Genomic DNA, 21,400 nt, shown 5'->3' on the forward strand with positions numbered 1-21,400 from the left:
GACCCACGTTAACAAAGATTAACCCTTAAAAGCAACAGCCTGTTGCATATTCACAGACCTCATACGTGATGCATAAATTCCATTCAAACACAGGATTCTGTCTGGTCTTCCTCAACTTCTTCCTCTGAATCCTGACAGCGCCTTCGAGCTGGGAAGAAGTTTGTTTCTTCTGATAAGAGGGCAATAAATTCTTTTTCTCTGAAAGATTTAGGTGTCCTGTGGGCTGCTATTTCGCTGCGAGTTTCTTTAAATTAAAGTATCCTACATAGCATAGTTTCTATTTTAACATTTTTTATAACCTAAAGCTTTATTTAACACACTATTTAAGAGAATTAATACAGCGTTACTTTCTAACACAACACATATAATATTCATTTTAATATTTGTAAAAAGCCAATCATAAAATACATGCATTTTCACATTTCCTAAAAAAAAACCCTTTAAAAAGTTCTCTCCAAAATTTACCCTAAACCAAAACAAATACACCTGGGGCTGGGGGGTCACAGGGGCTGGGGGTGACTGCAGCTGGACTGGAAGCCCTCGGAGAGCTCCAGAGGGAAAAGGAATCGCCGGTGTCTCATAGGCACAGCCAGGAGGCAAACGGGACACTGCTTTTTGTTCTGGGAGCAGCGTTTGCTCTCCGCACACCGAGGCCAAGCCCTGGACGCGGTCCCGCTGCCCGGGACGTGCGGTGGGCAGCGGGGAAAGGTCGGGCAGCCCTGAGGGCACGGCCAGCAGGGGAAACAAAGCGCTCCGCTCCCAGAACGCGACCTTCACCCCCGGCGGCTCGCTCGGCCTGTGCCGCTCAGAGCCCCCGCTTATCGCCGCAGCCTCGGGCCCGCCGGGGAGCGACCGCGGAAGGGAGGGAGGGAGGGAGGGACGGGGCTGGAAGGGAGGGAGGGAGGCGGGAAGGCGGGGAGGAGGCCGGCGCTGGCTGCGGGCAGCGGGGCGGCTCCCGATAAAGGGGCGCCGTGAGGGTGGGCCGCGGTGCCGTGGCCATGGCCTGGGGGTGCGCGCTGTGCCTGGCGCTGGCCGGAGGGGCGCTCCTGGCGCTGCTGGTGCAGCTGGTGCGATGGCTGAGGGCCGACGGGGACCTCACGCTGCTCTGGGCCGAGAGGTGGGGGAAGAAGCCAGGTAATGTCACCCACCAGGGCACCGTGAGGGGAGAGGGGCGCGCTCGGTAAAGGGGGTGGCGGGGAGCACAGCGGTGCTGGTAGCATCGGCTGTCCCGTGGGGTGTCCATAAACATAAGCATGCCATAAGCATACCCCAAAAGTGTGCTTTACCTGCCCTTTACCTGGGTAAAGTGAGGCAGAGTAGAAGTTTTCTAAGGTAGAAATCCATTCTACATTAGGTAGAATGTATATCTTGAGTGAAGTATGTAGCTTGCTGTGTGGTCTGGCTGCAAAAAGCCTGAGCTCAGAGAAGCTGCTTCAGTGAAAGACAGAGATAAGGAAGGGGGAGACGGAGAGTGATAGACACAGAAACTGCTGTGAGAGCCCGTCAGCCTGACCTAAGAATTCTTTCTGATAAAGAAAAACTAGCGACAAATATCACGCAAAATTCGTAAAAATAAATATGTATGGACCTATTGTGAAAATTGTATGCGTATGTATTTGAGAAGAAGATAAAAAAAGACCTGAAGCTCCCAGAAGTACGCATGTCATTCTAAAGAAGCGATTCCCACGTGTCCAGCGCTGTAATAAACATACCTGCTTTGCAAATTTCACAGATGTTTTGGAGTTTTGTTTATCTCCACAAAACAAAGGTGCGTGGTGCCCCTCGTGCTGGCAAAGAGGCTCCCAAAAAGTCACTTCGGGGAGCGGATCCCAAAAGTCAGTTCAGGAACTACCATGGGTCGGGGCTGAGGGCTGGTTCCTTTGGACCAGAACTGTTTGTTTTGTGCAGTTTCTGGTTCCTTTGGACCAGAGCTGTCAGAGCTGTTTGTTTTGCAGTTTCTGTTTCTTTTGGGCCAGAACTGTTTGTTTGGTGCAGTTTCTGGTTCTTTTGGGCAGAACTGTTTGTTTGGTGCAGTTTCTGGTTCTTTTGGGCCAGAACTGTTTGTTTTGTGCAGTTTCTGGTTCCTTAGGCCAGAACTGTTTGTTTTGGAGTTTCTGGTTCTTTTGGGCCAGAGCTGTTTGTTTTGTGCAGTTTCTGGTTCTTTTGGGCCAGAGCTGTTTGTTTTGTGCAGTTTCTGGTTCCTTTGGGCCAGAACTGTTTGTTTTGTGCAGTTTCTGGTTCCTTAGGCCAGAACTGTTTGTTTTGCAGTTTCTGGGCAGGTTCCCGGTCCTGGCAGGGCCCCACGGGGCAGCTGAGCACAGGGACAGTGCGGGAGGAAGGCTTGGGAAGGGACAGGGATGCCTGGCTCCTGTGGCCGGGACAAGTGGCTTTGGAGCCTGTTCAGCTGCTGCTCCAGCCTGTTCTGCGATCTCCAAGCTGATATTGCATTCACAGGGCTGTCGGCAGTGAAGCAAACATGAGTATTTTTAGTGCTGGGGCTGACAGGGTTTCCTGTTCCGTGCATTGTGCTCTGATCGGCTCCAGGGAGCAGCCCCGGCAGGCGATGCTGATGGGGACAGTCCCTGCATCTCTGAAAGGTGCTGCCATGGTCACCTGGGGGACAAAAGTTCAATGAAACACTGTCAGATAGACACTTCCAGTTCTTGCTCCAGTTGAACTTTCTATTCTGACTGCCATTCTCCCTATTTCTGGACCTAGAAACCTAGATATCAAAAATCTAGAAATCATAGGGTTTTTTTTGCTTAATAGAGGCTTTTGGTCAGAAAAGGCACAAATTTGAGAATATCCCCCCCTTAGTTTAGCCTGCTGGGGTGATTTGTGGCTGCTGTGGGTGCTTAAGGTGGAGACTGGGGACAGAAGGTGGGATGAGAGGCACTGGAAGAGATCCCATGTGGGAATTGAAATTGAATATCCCACGGGGGAATTGAAATGGGCTGTAGGGTTTAGATAGGGAGAAGGGACTGCATGGAAGGAAGGTGGAACAGGAGAGGTGGAGTGAAGGTTTGAGCTTGGGTCCGTGATTCCTTAGGGGATGGTGCTGCAGGTGAAGTTTGGTGTGAGGAACAGCTGAGAGAAGAGCAGGACAAACTTGAGGCATCCTTGTCTCCTGCTCTCAGCAGAAGTTTCCTACAAGTGTGCATCCTTTTCTGTTCTCCATTAGATGGACAAGCACAAGTAATACAGCTTTAAAAAATACTGCATTTAAACCAGTGAGAACAATCTCTCATAGCTGTTTAGGTGCTCAGCCCAAAGTTTTTATCAATTCCATCAGAACATTCCCTTACTGTAGGAAAACTGCAAAAAAATCTCAGTGTGTGGACTTTGTAAAGAGCATGGAAAGAATCAGGGCAGAGAAGTGAGATAAATCTTGACTAATACAAGATTTATATCACTTCTCTGATTATTTGACTAATACAAACAGAATTGTGGTTTTGTCCTGAATGATCTATATGCAATATGCATCAAGATGCAGGAGCTCTCTCGGGCATACAAAGTGTTATTTGAATATAGCCTTCAGAATAATTGAAGGCCTAGAAACCCTTTAAGTAGTCTAAAAATTCACATGCAAAGACCAGTGTAGTGTAATTTTATGATGGGGTTGTTTAGACATGTAATACACAAGAGAATCAGGCAAAAATTCATCAACATAAGAGGTCAGCTGTGGTTTGGCCACCTCCCCTTTCCCCCCAGCCTCTGTGCTTGTTATTAAGTGAAATATTTAACTGAAATGGTACAATTTAACAAAGCAGGCAGGAAAACAGAAGAGACAAGCATAGTAAAGATGTTTCATTAAATAACTTCTCCCCATATTGTGCATGTAATGTAGGATGCCTAGGTAAATAATGAGTGGACCCCTTAATTTTTAATTAAATGTGTTGTTAGAACCATCACTTTTGCAGTCATTATTTTGTGTTATCACTCCAATAATATTATTATGGGTGTTGAAGTTCTTGGAGATGGAAGTATTTAGCAGAAATTATCTCCTGCGCTTCTTGTGCTACAAATTATAATTACAAAGAAAGGCCTTAATATAGGTAAGACTGATTCCAATCCAGTGATTCAATTCTATAGGGAAATTTGACTTTTGGATGTGTTCATTGGCAGGTGCTGGATTGCTTCCCATGCTCTGAATATGTGTGTGGTCAGGAGAGAAGGATTTTTAGGTGCTGGATGCCTTTCCTTCTGTGTTGTGTTTTTCTGAGTGCACAGAAGTCACCCTAAACCCTGTGCTTTTCACAGGCAGCTTAATATTATCAAGCTAAGGGGGAACCTTCCATGTATGAAAGCCCTGCTCTTAAGTTTAGGAATAAGGGTGTGATTCTTTAGGGCTCTGTTCTGTTCTGTTTTAAACTTCCCCACTTCTAATAATTTTCCTGAAAGTAATGACATGGCCACCTTGTGCTATAAGAGCTATGAAAAGTTGGAAAAAACTCTAAGGAGAACCACAAAGCAATTTTTGGGTTACTTTTAGTGCTAGTGAGTTCAGCCTCTTATTTGTTATGCCTTGTAGCACAGTAGTTAATGGTTAGGAATGGCATAATCTGCTTTTATTTTTTAATTTGGCATGGTTAATTTTTAAACTTATTTCCAGCAACAACAGGACATTTATTCTGGAGCAAAGTTGATGGTTTGCTGCTTGTCCTGCACCACCAGCATTTGAGGTTTCCCATTGTGTTAACTCTCAGCAGCTCTGGGGAATTGGTGGGAAAACTCTCCTTATCTCAGTTACTTATTCTGTTCACAGAACAAGATCCTGAATAACTGCTGAGAAGCTGCCCAAGACAGGTTGGGAACAGGGAAACTAAGTGGTAGGAGGAGGAAGCCCATTTGTTTTCTGTAGCAAGAGGAATGAGTGTGGTAAGCAGGGCTGAAATTACATTCATGTGTTGTTTTGAAGTTACGTTTGTGTTGTTTTGTTTGTGTAGTGTTTGTCTGCCTGGGTTTTCAGAAAAAAAAATGTTGTAGCAGAGGCAAACTCACAAGTTTGTGTTTAATTCAATAAATTGGGAATGTGTTGGAATAAAACTGTAGGGAAAGGGTGTGAATAAGCTTTACAGACAGCAGCCATTTGTTCTAATGATGAACACAGTGGATATTTCTGCAACTTCAACAGAATCTCTTTCCACATCCCTAGTTCATAACCTTACAATACATCTCTCCCTTGGGAAGTGGCTCCTGTTGCTGTTGTTAGTGTTTTTAGAAACAAGAAACTCCAAACAACCCCAAGCCACAAAAGCCTGGGTTTAGGAGGGATTTTTTTTGGCTGAAATGCAGTCAGCTTAAGAAAAGACAAATAATTCTTACTGCCAGCCCCACAAAGTCAAGCTGAGCTCTGACAGTCAGTCTTGAGTGCTCACTGCTTTTGTCTGAAGGGTTTTGGTGCTGGTCTCTTTGTGGGATTTGTGCCATTAGGACTCCAAAAGTAGAAATTTGAAACACAGTGTGGTGTAGAGAGAACCAGGAGCTGATTGCTGGTGAGAGCAGGAAGTAAAAGCAATCTCAGCCACAGTGGAAAAAGAGTATTTTTTTCTAAATTAAATTAGTGGTTAAATTTCAGTGAGCTGATAAAAGCTACTCTGAGCCTTTACAGAATGGAACTGGCTTTAAGTCCCAGAAACTGCATTTGGCTCTGATGTTTGAATTATGCCTTGAAGTCTTTCTTGGTTGGCTAGATGTTGGAATGCACAAACTTGAGAAACAGAGGGAAGAGCTCCTGTCAGCAGAGCTCTGAGTGAGTCAGATTTTCCCCAAGACTGATATTCACTGTGGCTGGTCTTGAGGAACACATACACAGGTCAGGCAATGATTCCTTCTGCAAAGTGCTCTGACATTTGTGATCTTTCATCCCTAAATCAAGTTCTGGAATTAACTGAGTGGTTTTTCACCCATCTGTGGAATTGGATGATTTTGGATATATGCTTGGAAAGCAAAAGCTTTTCCCAGTGCCCAGGTGTACCATGGAGTGGGGATGGTTGTGGACAAGTGGGAACAGGCATTATCAGCAGAGCTGTAAACAGAGCAGGATGCTCTTAATTTTACTGCAGGTTAAAAAAGCATGTCAGGGCAGGAGCTGGGGAATCCACGTGTGAATTGACACCTTGGGAACTCTGTGTATGTGCCCTGGCCAGTGCAGGAGCTAACCCGCATCAGATGCTAAACAAAGAGGATAGAAACCCATTTTTTGTGATTAGCTGTCTTTCTGTTCAGAGAATTTTACTCAGTCAGCAATTACCCTGGAACATTTTTTGGGATTAAACATTATTTGGAAAGACTTGCTTAGGCTTTTGTTTGTAGTTGCAGTACAGTAACTGTTTCCTGTCAATTCCAAGAATTTTCTCTCCCCTTTTCCTCTGAAACTGTTTTTGATGAGGTTAGTGGGCCTGTTATGTGTGGACGGACTGCAGAAATGCAATCAGATTCCTTCCCTCAGGTAAATAACCCATGTTTATTCAGATCAGCCTTTGAACAAAGTTCAGATGGCAACAGAACAACTATGAACAATTTCACAACTGCATGTGACTAGAAGAAGTCAGGATTTTGTAATACCATCCAAAATGAGCATATTTCTTAAAAACAGCACCAGATTCCACCCCTGCAGTGAGTTAGCTGCTTATCCTGGCATTGGCAATGTGTGAACTGCTGTCTTGGTTCTTTTGCTAGAACATGAACTGCGTGGCAAGGTTGTCTGGGTGACAGGAGCCTCGAGTGGCATCGGAGAAGAGCTGTCCTACCAGCTGGCAAAGCTGGGAGCCCTGCTTGCCATCTCTGCCAGGAGGGAGGATGAGCTGCAGAGAGTGAAAAAGAAATGCCTTCGTAAGTACAACTTGGCACTCCATGCCAGCAGTTCCACCCTGGCTGGGCTGGAATTGCCACAGGAACACTAACCCACATATCACCAGAATAAATTTAATGAGGAAATTCAACTTCATACAGACCTGGTACCTTCTTTTTGTAGAGTGAGAAGCCTTTGTATAGACATGCATTTCAACTTCCTACATAAGCCACTGTTACCTAAAAATCTCATTATTGGTTGCAAGTGCTCTTGTTCATGTTCACAGGGGTCCCAGGTTGAGGGAAGAGGCAAGGATTTGACTTCATGTTTCTGAAGGCTTGATTTATTATTTTATGATATATATTACATTACAACTATACTAAAAGAATAGCAGAAAGAATTTCCTCAGAAGGCTGGCTAAGAATAGAATAGCAAAGAATGATAACAAAGGCCTGTGTCTCACGCTCTCTGTCCAAACCAGCTGACTGTGATTGGCCATTAATTAGAAACAACCAACATGGGCCAATCACAGATGCACCTGTTGCATTCCACAGCAGCAGATAATCAATGTTTACATTTTGTTCCTGAGGCCTCTCAGCTTTTCAGGAGGAAAAATCCTAAGGAAAGGATTTTTCATAAAAGATGTCTGCGACACTCTTGTAAGATACTAGATTAAGAAATGCAATAAATACTGTGGGGAATGGAGGAAACAATCCCAGGGGTATCATCCTGTAAAGAACCAAATCACCTAGCTTCTTGCAGCTAAGAAATATTCTTTCTTCAGGTTTGTGGGCATTACAGGCAGAGAGAAAACTGACTTTGCTCTTTGGAAAAGACTAATAAAAATGTTCAGAAAAAGTTGTTCTAAAAATGTGGAAGAAGGAGGATCTTCTGTAATCAAGAGGAAAAAATATGGAGCAAAATTTTTAACTATTCCAGTTATCTTCCAGTTAGCTTTCATATGCCTGATGACTCAGTGGTCTGGCTTCACTCTTCCTGTTTCTCTTTTTCCCTCCTGTTTTCTGGCTTGGCAGCAAGAGGAATAGGCAGTTAATTCACACTGATAGATAGATCAGTGAACATGATTAACATGATGCATTTTTTCAGACTATTTATCCTCTATAGCTCAGGATGGAATATTTTATGTGGAATGTGTTATCACACCAAGAGGTCAGTCTTAGCAATGTTGACAGAATGTCCACAGTCTACTTGGAATGTGTGCTAGAGAATAATCAGATGTTTTTCTTGGATTAGCACCTAGACATGTCTAGAAAGCTGAAAGTTGCAGCAGCCTACTCAGAAAAGCTTTCAAGGAACTTTCAGAAATGCACAACTCCTTTTATCCTGGTTTTATTTTCTGAGGGCTCCAAAAAGCAGTCACCTAAAGAGTCTGATATTTAAAAAGAGGCAGGGGACATGTGATGACAGTGTGGTGAAGTGGCAATTGTGACAAAATGCCAGTGCTGTGTGATGCAATGGTCAGCAGAAATCTGCAACACTGTTTGCGTCCATGGCTGTTTGTTGTGATTGCAAAATTGATGACACGAGACAGGCTGGCAGCAGCTGCAATCCTGGATGGGCACTTTCAGGAAATACCTGTGGGATGTGCTAAGGAATATTCAGAAATATGATTTCAATTCATGTGGGCCAAGAGCATTGATTTATCTGAGATGATTTCTGTTGCCCTGATTTTTTAAAGTTTTTCTAAGCCTTCTGATGTTTACATTCTTGTAACGAACTTTCTCACACGCTTTATGTAAATAACTTATTGTTTTGTTAAATAACTTTTTTTTTTTTGTTGAATAACTTATTGTTTTGTACTCTCTTATGGAGAAGGAGAAATTCAAGACACTGTTTGTCCAGTGTCATTGGAGAGGTGGCACTCTCACTTTTGGAAATCTATAAATGTTGGAGTCAGAAATTAAAAGTGCTCTTTTTACCTTTGAGAGCTGTGTGTGTGCATAGTGTTATTTTGTGTCCTACAGTGACAGATTTCTGCCTCTGCCAACTTCCACTGTCCCTCTGAATGTCTGAGCTGTGCCATGCACATCCTTGGAATTCTTATGTAGCCCTGTGCTTTGCAAATGTTTGCTCATGAACTTTGCTTTAACTGAAGGTCTGATTAGTAGGAGTTTTGGAAACTCTTCAGTGACACAGGAACATAACCAGGGCAGGAGGTGAGAGGACAAGGGGGAGTGGCTTTAAACTGACAGAAACCAGGTTTGGATTATATATTTGGTATAAATTTTTGCTTTTGAGGCTGGTGGGACAGGTTACCCAGAGTAGCTGTGGCTGTGCCATCCCTGGAAGCATCCAAGGCCAGGATGGATGAGTCTTTGAGCAACCTGGTCTGGTGGAAGGTGTCCCTCCATGGCAGGGGTTTAGAATGAGGTGACATTTAAGGTCCCTTCCAACCTAAACTATTCTATGATAGTTCATGTTTTCTACAGCCAGCTTCTATGTCCTGTCCTAGGTGTGAAAATCTGCATTTAATTTGTTGAGCTTTATGAGGTTTGTCAGACTGTCTTTAGAAGTTGTTAAGGTGCCTCTGCATGGCAGTCCAGCCCTGCAGCGGGACTGCTCCTCTGAACTTGATGTTAAATCAAAATTTTATGAAAATCTGTGGTTTTTTTCCCATCATCTGGGTCATTAATGAAGATATTCAAACATATTGATCATGGAGGGATGGTGCAGCTGATCACAAAAAGCAGCTGAGTTGGTCAGGCAGTATATGGTCATGCTCAAGCCTGTGTGGTGGCTTTTCCTTGTCCTCCACTTCCTTGGAAACTGCTTTCAGGAGGAATTGCCACATCATTTTCCCAAAGACTGAGGTTAGGCTTTGTGACATTTGTTTTCTTGCTGTCCCTGGGGAGAAGAAAATTCCAAAAGGGAATGAAATTGGTCAGCTTTTGTAAATCACAGATGCATATTTTGCCCTGCTTGTAGGTGCATTTTGTCCCTAATTTGTCTGACTCTGGTAGTGTTTCTTTCCCCAGAGTGTAGCCTCAGGAGACCTGAGAGGAGATCTTGCCAGTGAAGACTGGGGCAAAGAAGGCATTGAGTACCTCAGGTTTTTCTGTGCATTTCATCATTTCTTCCTCACCATCCCTGTCCAGCAGTGAGCTCACCCTGTCTTTGGCCTCCCTTTGGTTGCTGCTGCACCTGAGAAGCCTTTGCTGCCTTTCACATTCCTCAGCTCCAGTGGAAATTTCACTTTCAGCTCCACCTGGGTGCTGATCTCCCTGATTCCATCTCTGCATGCTTGTCCATGTGCTCGCTGGGTGACCTGTGCCTGCTTCCACCTGCATGTTTTCTCTTGGCAGCTGAGTGCAGGACTGTCCTGTGAGGTTTGAGTGGGGTGGATGGAGCCTGAGCAGCAATGTGCAACACCAGTGTGAGTTTGGCTGATTTATGGGGCATAACTGGAGCTCCTGTGCTGCAACACATCTGCTGAACACTGCAGCAACTGAGCTGTGTCAGGAACAAGCACATAGATCTTGTTCAAAGTTTAGTGACACCACACTGTGGTACAGGTTTGTGCATTCTACACTGCTTAAAAAGCTGAGGGAGAGAGGGAGAGGTAATCCCTGTTGAGTCATGCATATGCCAATTCAACACTTCACTGCACTTGGACAGGAGGGAGAGAAAACAACTTGTATAACTCATTCAGCTCCTGCAAGAGGCTTCTGTATTTCCCCCAACCACTCTTTCTCTTTCTTTTCTTGAAAATGTTGGAGGCTGTTTTTTCTCAAAAACCTTAAAAAGAAAAAAAAAGTACGAGGGGATGTTTCTCTGCTTGGCAAAGGTCAAATATGATTTAATTATGGCTAGGCCAAATGAGTGACAGACAACCTATAAGTTCAAGAATTATACAGTAATTGAGGTTGAAATGGATCCCAGGAGGTCACATTGATCAGCCTCTGCTGAGAGCTCAACCTCTGTGGAAGGGCATTTATAAAAGGGAGAAAGAAAAGAAAGAAGAGAAAATGCAGAAAAGCTGGAAAATACTACTCTGAGCTATAATGTTTATCATGTTACGAGAAACTGCTACCTGGGATTAACATGTATTGAAAAGAGTTGTTGATCTGAAATCCAAGCAATGAACTTCAAACTAAGGTCTCCCACCTGGGACCAAGTGTTTTTTCTGGATATCATAACTGTTCCCTTAAAAACCTCACTTTGGTAGCAGGGTAGACAAAAGGGGCAGTGGGATATTAGGGTTTGTAGGTAAGAGCAATGAGGAGCACCATTCTGGCAGTGCAGAAATTGGGACCCGTATGTGCCTTCTGCACCAGGCACAGGGCTGGTCACAGACAGAAAATAATGGGATAGTGAATGGGAGAAGGGGTTCAGAAAGGGGTAACAGGAATGTTTGGTTTTTGTAAAAGCTGTCTGAGGAGTGCCTGAAGCAAGGACCCCTCACCCTAGAAAAGAACTGAGAAAGCTGCTGGAGATGCAGAGTTTGAATGTGGAAATCCTGTACAAGGTTTCTGGTTTAAAGTTTCCTGATGTCAAACGTTTCTAACATCTTATAAAAGAGCACTTCCTTCCTTACCAGCAGCCTGTGCCTCTTGCTCTGCTCTTTCCTTTCTCCCCTGTGTAGCTTTCATAGCTGGGCTGGCCCTGTGGTCTTGTTAACCCATGGCAGAAACATCCACACCCCAACAGGTACCAGCTGTGCAAATCTGCTTCAGGCAGCACAGGCAGAGGTGTGCCCCTGAGAGGGCAGCTTAAACTACATTTTACTGCTGTATTTCTGGAAGAAATGGAGGAGAAAATGCACATGGAGCAGCTGGAGGGAGCAATAAATGGAAACACTGCCAGCACTAAACCAGACAGTTTGGTTTATTATTTATTTATTTAACCAGTGGCTTAAATACTAATGACCTTTGAACAGAGGCAACTCGTGGGTTTAAGTAACCTCTTTATTTCTATATCACTGTTAAGACAAAGTTCAACTTGCTCTATATTTGCAAGCAGTAGTGATTAAAAAGTCAAAGCCTGGGGCTCTCAGGAGAGGGCAGCTGCTTAAAGGGGAGCAACCACACCTAGATGTGGCTAGGAATCCATTCAGGGACAAAATAGCACTAACAAACTAATAAAAATAATGTAAAAATTCTTGTTAGATGTAGATTTAAAAAAGCTTGAAATAATGATTTTGTTTTTGTGAGTCATCTGCCCCAAAACCCCAGGGTAAGAAATCACTGCTCAAGAAATGCCTTCTATGGAAAAGGTCAGTTGTTCTGAAGAGACAGTGGGGGAAAACGTGACAAAAAGGCTGGAACTTAATGGCAGCTGACTTTTATTTCAGGGCATGGATATGTTAAAAGCTGTCAGTTAAACAAAAGTCTTTTATCTCCTCCCAAAAAATCCCCAAAATTCAGCTTCTATAGACTTTGCCTCATAGCTGCTCTGCTGTATGTTGTGTTTTGGGTGTGAATTGTACAAGTCCTGTTGTCAGGAATAAACATGCTTGACCTGTTGACATCCAAGCTAAGTGTCAGGGCTCCCAATGTGATTCTGAATCCCTCAGTGAAAAGTTTCAGCTGGATTTTACTCCTAACTACTGCAATTTATTTGAAGAAGTGAAACTTCTGTATTGTGCTGCAAAGCCCATTTATAAAGTCAGGCTTTTCACATACAAAAACATAGTGAGAAAAACACTTGGTAGGAACAGATTAAAAATAGATTCTGTGTGGGGGTCAAAATGAAAACAAAGCAAGCATTTTATTTCCAACTTGATGTTATGGCTTCTCGATGTTGTCTTTGTGAAAATGTGGTGTTTAAAAGCATGTTATGTTTCCCACAGTTCTGACTTTGGGAATCTTATCAGCTCCCATTCCCTTTATGGTTGTTTTTTAGAGATTAGCAGCCTGAGTGACAATGATATCCTCGTTCTGCGTCTCGACCTGACTGACAGATCCTCTCATGAAGCTGCAACCAACAGTGTGCTCAAGCACTTTGGCAAGGTAAGGTGTGCTTCTGGGGTTGAACTTTTATTTCTTTGTCTCCTAGACCTGCATTTATGCTCATATTTCTCTGTATGACAAATTCAGAAGTGTCTACACCTTCCTTCAGCTTCAGTATTAAACTTGCCAAAATGTACCCGCATTTTTATCCCTTCTGTTGCTTGCTTCTGGTTTTCATCAACAAACAAATAATCATGGGTCCTTCCCAAGGGCTAAACTGAACTGAATTGCCTGAGGAAGCACAAATATTAAAGGGAATTGTGTTTATATTAATTTATCTTTTCATCTCTCTGAAGATTGATGTTCTGGTCAACAATGGTGGGCGCTCGCAGCGCTCCTTGTTCGTGGACACCAACCTGGATGTCTACAATGCCATCATTGAGCTCAACTACCTGGGCACCATCTCCCTGACAAAGTATGTCCTGAACCACATGATCCAGAGGAAGAAGGGGAAGATTGTCACTGTCAGCAGTGTGATGGGCATCATGGGAGCCCCTCTTGCCACTGGCTACTGTGCCAGCAAGCATGCCCTGCAGGTGAGTTCCAGGCTGGAAGTTAATCAAGTTAATTAAGAGGATCAGTGCCAGTGCTGCAGCACAGGGCTTTGTTCTGTGCAGAAAACAGAAGTTCTCACCTGAAATTTCACACAGCATGTGCAACATTCTCTGGTATTGGAAGTCCTTTAGAATTAATTTGCTCTGAAATGTGAAATAGCTCCCACTGTAGATTTTTTTCCCTGACTGGAATGGAAGTGGCAGCTTGGTTGGTTCTAATCACTACATGGTTAAACTGGAGTATGAAACACAAAGCCTCTGGCCTTCAGATGAGGGAATACCTCTAGGAGAGCATTATTCTGTTCCATATAGAGCCCTAAAGTTCTCAATTCTTTAAGGGAGAGTCACTGGTGAGAGTTTTACAACTTGAGGAGATTTTTAGGACAGGGAAATGAGAACAGTGAGTGGTAAGGCAGCTTGCTCAGAGAAATGAGAGCTCCTGATCCATCTGGGAGCAGCTGAATGACTTTTCCCAAGAGTTGTGTCTTTCTGTGGTGTGAAGAAGTGGCAGCTCCCAGTGCCATAGGAAGTTACCTTCTGCCTGACACTTAGCACTCAACACTGCCTGGAAAAAATTTTTGAAATTTTCTACCCACTGGGGTAGAAAAACATAAAAGAGGAGTTCAGAAAAGTTTCTGCCTGTATCATTGAGGAATCTCTTGCTTAACTAGTAAATTTGTTTGGGTATGTTTGTCTTTCACCACTGTTTGGCCTCCTGCTAATGTACATTTTGACCTCAGTAAAACAAACTTCAGCTGTGCTCAGTGGTGTTTTAAAAACTGGCATCTTCTTACACCCTGCTGCATTTCAGCATGTGAACAGAACAAACAACTGCTTAAGCCAAGGGATCAATATCTTTTTGACAATTTGACCAGCAACAACAAAAATGTAACAAATGGCTGACACTGCAAAGCCTCTTGAAAATATAAGATATAGAATATGGTGACAGATCTCTGCTAAAATTTTTTTTTCAGTTAGTGATGGGGAGAGATTTGTTGCTTTTCACTGGAGTGGCAATGCTGGAATTGCCATTACAGGCCAGCTTTTGGGTTAAGCCTGGTAGATTAAAATTAGAAGAATGCAATGAGCAGAAGCCTGACTTCCCTTCATGCTCCTTTATTTATTAGATGTTCTTTCAGTTGAATTATCTCTGGGTGTGGTGCAGCTGGGCTAAGCATGGCTAATTAATTGCAGAGCACAAGGAATTCACATGTTGCTTTAAAAATACTCAGGATTCTCAATCTCATGTTAAGATTGAGAGCGCAGACAAAACTTTAAAGAGATAGTTTACTAAAATTAATTAAAATAAGCTGACTGAACTGCTTCTATCTTTATTAGCTTCTACCTCTGCTCAATAACTAGGCCAGACTCCAAACCTCCTTCCTTATTTCTTTCCCAGTAAGTCTAGAAAGACTAATTGCACGTGTTGAAACAGGACTTGCAGTATTGGTTTGGGAAATACTCTGCCTGAGAGCCTTTGATCAGTCTGGAGTTACAGCTAGATGAAGCCAAAGGAATTTTGAAGCCCCCAAAAATAAGAAAAAACTTTTTTGAAAGAACAAACTTCACCAGGGCAGTTCAGATAAAGGAATTCTGTAGGAATGGCAGCCCTCCTTAGCCCTGTAGCCCTTTTCTGGTGGTGACCAAAAAAAAATAGAGACTAGAAAAAGGGAGGGGAAAAATAAGCCAAAGCAAAAAGTGGTGCTTTTCCTGTTCAGGTGTTCCAGCATGGATCCACCTGTCCTGGATTCTAAGATCTTCTTGAAGGCTGTGTCTTGGCCACCAGTTATTAAATATGTGAGCCCATATGACATGGATTTGTCTGTTGTGATTTTTGGCTTGTTTTGGTATTTATTTTTTTTAATTCATGCCTTGAAGTCTGTCACAACTGATACACTTAATGCTGCAAACTTAATTACAGCTATTTTTCAAAAAGTCCTTCCTTTTACTTCATTTGGTTTTGTTTTGTTTTTTTTTTTTTTTTTCTTGTTTTTTTTTCTTGTGATTTTTTTCCTTGTATTTTTTCTTGCTTTTTTTGTTTTATTTTTTTTCCTTGTTTTTTTTTTTTTTTTTTTGGTTTTTTGTGGGTTTTTTTTGGTGTTTTTTTGTTTTTTGTGGGTTTTTTTTGTGTTTTTTGGGGTTTAAAAAATTCCTTTAAATGGCAGTTGTAGGAGGAAGGAAGGAAGGAATTCTGCCTGGAATTAGAATCTGTCCTTGAAGCAATCATGCTTTGATTGATGCCAACTGGAATTCTTCATAACAATGTTCTACTGTGAAATTACCCTTTATTCCAGTGCTGTAAGAGCATGAGTCAGGCCCACAGGAGTCTGCATGTGCCTGCTGCAGTTTCCCTCCTGGAGGGATGATGCTCATGGAGCTCATGTGCCATTCCCCCAGCTGTAATTCATCTGCTTGGTGGCATGGATCAGGAATGGTGGCCTTCAGAATGTTCCTTCATCAGGAACTTGTCTCAGCACATGGACTGACAGCAGCAGCTCCTCTCTGGTCACTCTTTTTAGTGGAATTCCTTCAGTCTGGGCTTGGTGCAAGCACTCAGGTTCTTCCTCCTCTTGCACTGGAGTTCCTTTACTGCTCCCAAATCTGGGTCTGTCCCTGCCTGAATTTCAATAAGAGGAAGCCCTTATGTTTTCTTGCTGAGGAATTTAAAGCTTCTCTTCTGGGGGGAAGCAGAAGAATTTCATATCAGCTATCTTTGAATATCAAGGATAAGTGCTGGAATTAGAAAACATGGCCCCAGAGGGGACTGAGTCTGTGTGAGATTCTGGTTTTCAGGATGCCCTTGGCAGTGTCCCTCAGCCAGGATTTAGGGTGGGTGAGTGTCCTGGCCCTCCTGTGCTGCTGGTGAAGGCTGTGCCACTTGTCTGGGGTAAAACCTTGGAGCTGCAAGGATGGAAGGATGTGAGACAGCTGCAGAGCAGGACCAGGAGCTCAGGAGCTCACTGGCATCTCTGGCTACTTGCATTTCATGTTTACTACTTGTTGGCTACTTTTTTTTTTCATGTTCAAAGGAATCAGCTTGGCTCTGCCAGTGCCCTGGAGCTGCCTGATGCTGCTGTGTGCCCCTGTGTGACTGCTCAGGTGCCCAGTTTTAGGTACAGCTTGGATCCCAGGAGCCTCCCAGCATCTGAGCAGGTGCAGGAGCTTTGTCAAAAATGGCTGAGCTGTGCTCTGGCTTCCCTTCCATCACAGCATTCCCAGACAAATGCTCTTCCACCTCCCTGGCTTCTGGAAGTGAATCTTGAGTGTGTTCCCTTCAGGCAAAATGGGAGCCAGTTCTGTTCCTCACCTCCAGTGGGCAGGGAGTGGTGGGCAAATGTGGCTTTTTAGGTGTGATTTTGTGTATGTGCCTTTTCAGGTGTGATTTAATGTGCCTTTTTAGGTGTGGTTTTGTGTATGTGCCTTTTTAGGTGTGATTTTATCCTCAGCTGCCCTGAGTCCCCACCTGTGTGACAGCACTACACAACCTGGGGGTTTGGGGATTTTCTGGAAGGCTCAGGGTCCCTCAGGGAAGGAAGGGGATGGGGAAAATGCAGGTTGGGATGTAGGATTAGCCTGGAGTGCTGGATGAAACACAGCCCTGCTTGTGCACATGAGGGTGGGGTAGCCAGGGGAGGGCCTGGAAGTTTAAACCAAAATTGTTGAGTGTCCAGGAGCTGATTCCCACCTGTCCAGGAGCAGATTTCTGGGCACATCAGTTTCCAGTATTAGGATTTAATCCACTCCAGGCTTTGCTGACATGCTGTGAAGATCCAGCCCCAGATCTGGAGCCTGTGGGTACTCACAACTTTAAATTCCTGCTCAGTGTTTTAGGGAACTGAACTGCAGAGCCTGCATGGAATCCATAAATTGGAATTAGCCACCATCCCTGGGAAACTGGAGCCCCTGTGCTTGGTCAGAGTGTGCTGTTCCTTGCTCAGGTTTGGTGGCTTGTCCCAGCTGCTGGTTCTGTGTCACCACAGGCCCAAATCTCACTGGGTTTGGCCTCTGTTGATGCTCAGGGAAGAGCTCTGGGGCAGCCAGCCCTCCTCCCAAGCTGGATGGGAGTAGAGTGATAAAATTTTACTACAGTGGGAGAAGTTTATCAGCCTGTGCTCACTCTGTGTCTCTGCTGTGACACAGAATTATGTGTTGGAATAGATACAGGGGGCTGCTGGCAGCCAGGCCAAAGATAAGACATGATGGGGTGTTGGCTAAATCATCCTCCAGAGTGCTTGACCACAGCTTTGGTGCAATGCCCCCCTCTGAACTGGCCATGTTTCCCATAATAGTTGCTGTCTAAATGTGCATTGCTACAGAGATTGAGAAAACCTTGTATTCTCTTAGTTTAAAGAAAAGTACTCACAATTTTTGTAATTTTGGTTTAAATTGGATACACTGGTAGCATATTCCTGAGCTGAAATAAGATTTGTATCTATGTGACTGCCAATTTCAAACTCTGTAGCAAATTCAGTGCTGCAAATTAACCCCCTTGAAATGTCAGGGTGTATTTTTGACTTTGCTGTGCTGAAAATTGTCATCCTTTTCTTACATAAACCAGTGCCACCTATTTCCTAGAAACTGTGTAAACTCTTTATTGTCACCCCAAACAGCAACTGATCTGCAAAAGGTGATTTCCATGATATTGCAATACTTAGGATTGCTGGCATTTCCAGTGCCCAACATTAGGGCTTGTCCTCAGTACAGGGACAGCAGAATCTGGCTGTAGTTTAGAGAAATTACTGGGTATTTGGTCAGATGGGGATGGATTCTTCCCTGGTTTTTAGATCAATGTCTGTAACTGCTGATAAAATGCTCAATTAGCCATTGAGTGTGAAAAGTCAAAGAAAATAAAAGGAATTGCTTGGAGTGGAATCCTGTTATCTTTACAGTATAAATTTGTATGAAAAGTTGTCATCAGCTAAACCTTGTAGAAAACATGGGAAAGGAAGATTTAAGTATATTTTTGTCTTCTAGGGATTCTTTAATTCTCTGAGGACTGAGCTGACTGACTACCCTGAGATAAGCATTATCCAAATCTGCCCAGGGCCTGTGCAGTCCCAGATCATCCAAAATGTCTTTACTGAGAATCTTGCAAAGGTAAGGGCTCAGTTCTGCTGTGACAAACCCAACTTCTGCCGTGGGGACAGTGATCCTTTGTGGGGTATCTTTGTCTGGTTTTGTCCTCCCTGCAAACACTAACCTCATCTTCTTACCAAGAAATGCTCTGAGTGGTGCAGAACTGTGTATATCTTGTAATTCTTGGGGGTATCAACTGGAAATTGAGTTTGATAATTGATATTCCTTGTCTCTTCCAACACAAACAACCCAAATGTGCTGCACAGCCCCTGTGCTGCAGTTGTGGGGGGAAAGCCAGGGTTTTCTGGCCACAGCTCTGCTGGGGAGTGCTGTCCTTGCACAGGTGGGGTTTTGTTTGCCCTGGTCACGCTGTGCCCTGCTGGGTGATGCTGCTGCTGCTGGCACAGCCCTGGCTCAGCTGACACGAGCTGTGCATTCCTTTCCTGTTAGGGATTGTTCCAGGAGGAAAAGCAAAACCTTCCAACTGCACAATGGCTTTTAGTAAAGGCTGTCTGACAAAGCAGCTGGCAAAAATTGCTACTGTGATACATCAGGCTGTAATCTGCCCTAAATTCAATCGATTTGAAGCTCAGGATGACCCACCAGTGAGGGGGAGGGGATCTCCCATTGTTGAATCGAGTTCTGGAACGATTTTTGTGTTGCAAAACTTCTGACTTGCGTGAAAGAAAAAGTGTACTTTTTGAACAATGGTGAAAGTTGCAAAACACATTCCTCAGATTTCACTGTGGCAGAAGCCCAGGGAGGAGGAGCAAATCTCGACCAGAACTGTTTCTGCCCTGTGAAACAGGAGGACAGATTGCTAGAGTGGCCTGTTATTGCTGAGTGAAATGTGCACAAGTTCACAGGGCTGTGGTTTGTGTTCACTAAATGATAGACAGTGACAAGACAGGCTGATGTCCCTGCTCCAAAGCAGCTGGCTGCTTCTCTCTTGGTTGAGATGGAGAGAACTGGCAGGAATATTTAGGTTTATGGGGAATGTGACCTCACCTACTCACTTGGGTACTTGAGTAACTTGTAGAGTAGTGTGGGTACAGCTGGGACCTGGGGAGTTCCCATTCCTCAGAGCTGCAGATGGGGGAATTTGTTCAACAATCCCCATCAAGTGGAAGCCCTGCTGAAGCAGGACAGAGCTTGGAGATCCATTTTATATTAATCTTTGACCCATCAGTAGAGGCATTAATTAAAAGGGTGCTTTATTTGAGCCAAAGGAAGGTGGAAAGTGTTCCCACACAGAAACCAGAGGATAGTGAGGGATGGGTTCCTCTGCCCCATTCTCTGGGTGAGTTCTTGTGGGGAAACAAGGAGGAATATATCTGTGGCATGGAGCGTGGCCCTTTCCCTCCCTGTCACTCCCAGGGCTGCAGCTGTAACCCCTCCCTGCTCTGTGCCCCCCAGTCCATCGAGAACAGCGGGGACCAGTCCCACAAGATGCCCACGGATCGCTGTGCCCGGCTCACCCTGGTGAGCGTGGCCAACGACGTGAAGGAGGCGTGGATCAGCGACCACCCCTACCTGGCCGTGTGCTACCTGTGGCAGTACGCCCCCACCTGGGCCTGGTGGCTCATGAACAGGATGGGCAAGAGGAGGATCCAGAACTTCAAGAGTGGAATTGTGAGTGTGCACAGCGCCCCTCTGCCCCCTGCTTGCTTGTTGCACTCTGCTGTGGGAATGTTTGTTGGGATTGTGTTGCTCCTCAGTCACACTTAGAGCCATGATGTGCAGGGCAGGATCACTGCTTAAGAGTTTTGGGATGGAAATTGTTGCAGTTTTACATGGTGTGTACATTTATTGACCCCATATGATGTAAATTAAATGCATATATGACAGTAAGAATAGGCTGGAGGAGCTCTTCTGAGAGCAGGGAGAGTGTGACTGAGCCTGTGTCTCACCCAGGGAGCTCAGGGACACATGGAGAGCTGAAGTGCAGCTCCATGAAAGCACCTCAAGTAAATAATCAAGTATAAGAAATGCAAAAGTAAGGGTGGCACATGCAGCTTAAAACTTTGTGCTTTCACACTCTAACTGCCCCTGGTCACAAGCTGTTTCAAAGGAAGTTTTTCAGTCACAGTGTTGTTTTTAACACCGGGTGGGGAAATACTGATTTCATGTCCTCTCCCCCCAGGATGCTGATGCTTCTTACTCAAGGAAGAGGAAGTGAGGACGAGCATGTAAGAAATCCTGCTGTACTTGGGCTTAGGCTGAGAAACTTTTCATGTTGCATGACTGCAAACAACAGCTTTTTTTGGGTTTTGTAATGTCTGTGTCATCCTGTAACTCGACAGATCTACGGAGCTGATGACATACTTGACTAAATAAAAATCTTTCTAAACACACCTGTTTCATGTCAAATTCCCACAGGCTGGATTTTTAAGCTTACAAGGAATGAAACACATGAGAGACTGAGCTGCTGCTCTAACACAGGCAAATACCTGGTGAGCAGCCTAAAATGATAGACCCCAGCATCCTGCTTCCCTCACTTTCATTCTTAATTCATGTTGATTAACATAAACCCCACAAGGAGAAGGGTGTGGTGTGGAGGGTAAAGATATCTGGTCTGTGCTTGGGATGTGTTCCTTGAGCAAAATGTGTGTTCAGGGCTGAATCCATTCATTTCTGATACATCAGGACTTACCCTCTGCCCCTTTCTCAGCTCTGCTGCCCTTACACTGCCCTGTGTGTGATCAACATCACAACTAAAGCCAGGAGGTGTTGGAAGAACTAAATAAAGCTCTGCACACCCCTGGTTAGAAAACAGGGTCACAAGGGATAACAATGGGTCCTGCTGAGAGCAGGATGCCATCAGTAATCCCAGCAGCAGCCTGTGAACACAGACACAGCCAGAGCTGAAGGTGCTCCAGTTCCTGAATTTCGGATAAATCAAAGAAATGCTCCAAAGCAAACAAACCAGCTGAACAGGGGCACTCAGCTGCAGAGATCCGAGACAGAACAAAAGCTTTATCTCCTGATTCTGCCAAAAGCAGGATGCA

At 44.3% G+C, this 21,400-nt stretch overlaps 1 protein-coding gene across 1 annotated transcript; it reads left to right on the top strand.

Annotated features, from left to right (window-relative positions):
* The first annotated feature begins 914 nt into the window (after positions 1 to 914).
* On the top strand, positions 915 to 20,744 carry DHRS7 (dehydrogenase/reductase 7). The gene is made up of 7 exons (XM_058807399.1): positions 915 to 1,134; positions 6,682 to 6,834; positions 12,656 to 12,762; positions 13,059 to 13,298; positions 18,291 to 18,413; positions 19,809 to 20,024; positions 20,536 to 20,744. The coding sequence occupies exons 1-7, from the start codon at positions 999 to 1,001 to the stop codon at positions 20,569 to 20,571; spliced, it is 1,011 nt and encodes a 336-aa protein (XP_058663382.1). The 5' UTR covers positions 915 to 998; the 3' UTR covers positions 20,572 to 20,744.
* The last annotated feature ends 656 nt before the right edge of the window (positions 20,745 to 21,400 follow it).

Source organism: Ammospiza caudacuta, chromosome 6 (genome assembly GCF_027887145.1).
Source record: "Ammospiza caudacuta isolate bAmmCau1 chromosome 6, bAmmCau1.pri, whole genome shotgun sequence".
In the NCBI taxonomy this organism is placed as follows: Eukaryota; Metazoa; Chordata; class Aves; order Passeriformes; family Passerellidae; genus Ammospiza; species Ammospiza caudacuta.

Coding starts and splice junctions, on each gene's coding strand:
- DHRS7 (XM_058807399.1), top strand. CDS start 999: ATGGCCTGGGGGTGCGCGCTGTGCCTGGCGCTGGCCGGAGGGGCGCTC. Junction 18,414..19,808: donor TTACTGAGAATCTTGCAAAG/GTAAGGGCTCAG, acceptor TGTGCCCCCCAG/TCCATCGAGAACAGCGGGGA. Junction 20,025..20,535: donor AGAACTTCAAGAGTGGAATT/GTGAGTGTGCAC, acceptor CTCTCCCCCCAG/GATGCTGATGCTTCTTACTC.